The sequence below is a fragment of the Rhinolophus hipposideros genome (assembly GCF_964194185.1).
Source record: "Rhinolophus hipposideros genome assembly, chromosome: 7".
In the NCBI taxonomy this organism is placed as follows: Eukaryota; Metazoa; Chordata; class Mammalia; order Chiroptera; family Rhinolophidae; genus Rhinolophus; species Rhinolophus hipposideros.
This window is the reverse complement of record NC_138053.1, coordinates 42066966-42071059: the sequence shown is the minus strand read 5'-3', so window position 1 is coordinate 42071059 and position 4094 is coordinate 42066966. Positions and strand designations below refer to the sequence as shown.

At 37.6% G+C, this 4094-nt stretch overlaps 1 protein-coding gene across 1 annotated transcript; it reads right to left on the bottom strand.

The window, feature by feature from the left end:
• Positions 1-410: 410 nt before the first annotated feature.
• On the bottom strand, positions 411-620 carry LOC308499850 (cytochrome c oxidase subunit 8A, mitochondrial-like; the record flags this gene model as incomplete). The annotated part of the gene is made up of 1 exon (XM_081053715.1): positions 411-620. One exon carries the CDS (start codon positions 618-620, stop codon positions 411-413), a length of 210 nt encoding a protein of 69 aa, XP_080909841.1.
• Between the last annotated feature and the right edge of the window lie 3474 nt (positions 621-4094).

Here is a 4094-nt window from a genome sequence, read left to right as displayed (position 1 = left end):
TTTTCTGTGCATTACTTTTTTCATTTTTGGTACATAGATGATATTAATTTCCTCCTAAGCTTGTTAATAAGATAAAATATGAGCCAATGAGAGTGTTTAGAATAGTAAATACTATTCTGGGACTTAGTAAGTACTCAATAGATACTAACTTTAATAATATCCAGCCTTATTTTTTTTTCAATGTTTATTAAATAGACTTTATTGTTACCAAGGGACCCTACCGAACAGGGCTTTATAAATGATTTATGTGGTCCCAGGATGTCACAATGGAGAAATCAAGAGGTCATGATTGCAGAAGAGCTCACTAACTGAAGGCCATGGTCCGGGGGAGGCTGGCCAGGAATGCAGCAGACATGATCAGGATCGGCTAGGGTTGGTCAGGTCCCAGGTGAGGGAGAGGACAGCCCCCTTCACTCCTGCTTCTTGTAGCTCTCCAGGTGAGACAGGACCCAGCCCGACGGCACAAGGATACACAGGAAGCAGGAGGTGAGCCCAACGGCGATATCCATGCTTCCGAGCTGCTCCCGCGGCGGCTTGGAATGGAGCTGGGAACGCGGCACCATGAGGCGCCAGGCCGGGCCAATCAGGCCCCTCAGCAGCATCGGCGTCAGCACAGACATGACTGCACTGAGTGAACTGCCTATCCAGCCTCATTGAGTACAATCTTTCCATGAAGGGACATGAGAAAGACAATCGTAGTCTGATGAAGCAGATTTACCCACTTTCCAAAGACATTATCCTATGAGAAACTGACTGCAATTATAATTTCTTCCGCCCCTTGGAGCATTACCTCCTTCTTTGATGTTGCTAGTATTCCCAAACTTCTAGACCACTTTCATATCCAGTCTCTGGAGGACAACTTCTAATTGTTTGAAGCACCTGGAAAAAAAAAAATAAGCATTTAGAAATCTCTTTACTCAGTAGACCCAAACCGAAAATTTGAACTACACAAAGTGTTGCTAATTTGGAATATGATTTTCAAATACATAATATTTTTAAATACTAATATTTATGTGTGGATATTTAATATATGTCAGTCAACTGGAAGAGGAGCACTAGAGAACAAAACGTGTAGTGACTTTCCTAAGGTAACGCAAAACCTGGATAATTCCTGAATGCTTAAATCCCTAAACATCTGGCCTGGTTATGTGCTTGGGTATTTTACATTGGTCCACATCAAAAGGCTTAAGTTAACCTTGTTTCATCTGATGTGTGACCTAGCTGAGCAAACATCTCAAAAGTTTAGATTTTTTGATATAATCATTTGTTATTATATTACTTTATTGGAAGATCAAGCCATCTAATTTGTTTTCTGATACTTGTATCTTCAAATCCCCAATTTCAGATGAGTGAAAGACTATTATTAAAACAAAAACAAGACAAAAGAGAGAATTGTAGAATTTCTTGAAGCCATTATCAAGAATATTCTGATTTGGTTGTATCCATACTGTGTTATAGCCCAATTAGGAGCTTGCTTCTAGAATTCCGATGGGGCTTTTTTTTTTTTTAACCTAACAGAAAAACTACTTTGAGGATAAATTCATTTCAATGGAACATTAAATAACCTGGAAAGATCAAACTGCAAAAATACAAACTGCAAAAATAAAAATGCAAAGAGTACTAGAACAGCACCTCTCTCCAGAATGGGCAAAGCAAGAATTGAGAGCATGATTTCTAAAATAATTCCTGTTTATTCTGAAGGCTGCTTAAAAACATTGTAGATTCACTAAATGTTTGTTTATAATCACAGTGATCTCAAATGTTTATAGAATGCTCTCTGGATATTCATATAAATGTGCATAAGAACTGTCAATACATACCTAGCCTTAAAGACTACATTTTTATGTAAGAAACCACCCACACATAGTAAACCACCTTGGGCTACTGTGCATAGAAAAAACATATTTGATTTTGTGTGGGAAAAGTTACATATCCAGTTCTTTCATAAAATGATCTTATTGAATCCATTTCTGAGCAGGTAAAGAACCCCCCCGCCCCCTACAGGATGCTTTCCAAAGCTCAGATATTATACATTACTTTTGTTTTTCTCTCTCTCTTCCTTTGCAACTCCTCTCTCTCTATGGAATTATATTCTTCCCCCTCTTAAGTTTATGCCTAGAATGTAGCCCTTCAACTACTGTGAATGAGAATAGGGGATTAGTTTATCATATGCAATTAGTTGTGTTGAAAAAGTAACTGAGAGTTTTTGATATCACAATGTCATCTTTCCTGTAAATTTCTCGAAGTCGTCTTTCTATTTAATTGAGATATGTCACTTTTCCTGAAAATAAAGTTCATAGAACATATGCCACGAATTTCATAAAAACAAAGGCTATCAGGAAACACCGTGTTCTACTATGAAAATATTGGGATTTTATGTGCAACAATACCCAGTGAAATACTTAAGTATTAGTGAATTTTTAATTTAAACTTCTGAAAGCAATTTATTTATTTACCTGTTTAACAACTTAACTGATTCGTTCAGAAAACATTTAATGAGAACTCTGATAAATGCTGATGATAAAAGAATGAAGAGCAATTCTTGTCATGGAGAAAGTGGATACTTTGATAATTCATCTTTAAAATCTATCTTTTCTATTCCAATGAATAATCTGTGTGGGTATGTATGGGTGTGAGTGAGCATTTTTGTAAGACTCTAAACTATAGTACGTAAGTTTTGTTTCAGACCTGGTTACAAGTTCAGCTCTGCTAGGACTAGCTGTATGAATTTATGAGAGATGGATAACCCCCAAAGCTCAATTTCTTCAATTTGTAAAGTGTAGACAATAGTGGCACCCTTAGTGACCACCACTAGAAATATAGTCACTTCCCATGGCTCTCTCATTTAGAGATCTCAAATATATGATAATGTTAGTGTCAATATGTATAAAATATTTCAAAATGTATTAATTAACATCTGGCTTCTTCTTAGGATGTAGAAAGCAGGAAGGAGTATTGCTCCCACCCTACCAATAAGAAAAAGACAAAATGATAACTTTTCTTGCATCTCTCAGGTTGATAGATTGTATGGCAACCACAGAGCCTGAAATCTAAAGAAATACTTTAGCTTCCAAGGAGATATGGATCTCAAATACTGACTTACTGAGAGCAGAGCAGGGGAAGATGATAGGACAGGTAAGGAGAATTGAGCTAAAAATTTTAACACATTGCTAAAGTGTAGGCTAACATGAGAATATAAAACTGCTGAGAGCCAAAAACAGAGTGGAATCTACATCCACTCATATGCTCTTCCCCAATAATTTCTACCAGGTCCCATGAGAGAGAATGGAAACAGAGAATTGTAGAAAGTTCACCTCATAGTGCAAGGGAGGGTGGAGAGAGCTATCACTATAAGAGAAGGCAGAAACCCTTTCCAGATTCTTCTCAGGAGCCTAAAGTTGTGAGAAAGCCAACCTCTGTTACTTTAGGGTTCAGGTGTAGACCCAACGTGACTAGGGAGGGAGAAGTGGAGAATTCCTCCACTCCTGAGGGAGAGTCAAGAGGCCATAGGGGTTCCAGATCATTAGAGGTCTCCTAGCACTGAGGGATGTGCAGAATACCTGACAAAATCTCTTGCCAGGGACAAAGGGACTGATACAGTATAAAGACAACTGAGAATCCTCTGTCTTTCACCACTAAGTTAGCAAGTATGGAGTAACAACAGCAGTCTACCTCTGGGGGACGGGCAAGAGCACGAAAAGTGACCCTCTCTGAGGTATAGGTAAAGAGGGAAAGCCTAATTCGGATAGAGAAACATTGAAAAAACCCTCTTGTGAACCAGTTGCACCCCAAGAACAAAATCATATTCAAGAAATCTGAAGTCAGTGGAATACTGAAGGTAATCAAAGCAATGACAAGAGGTAACCCAGCCAACTTTCTGATCAGATTCTCATTTTCAAACTAATAGCCAAGCAGAAGAAAGCTCATGCCTATTTCTAGGTTTAAATGCTATTGACAAATCCTACAAAGCATATTGTCTGATCATGACAAAATTTAACTAGGAATTAATAAAAGTAAATATGAAAAATAATTACATATTTAAAAATTAAGCAACAAACTTCTACATAACATGTGGGCTAACAAGGAAGTATCAA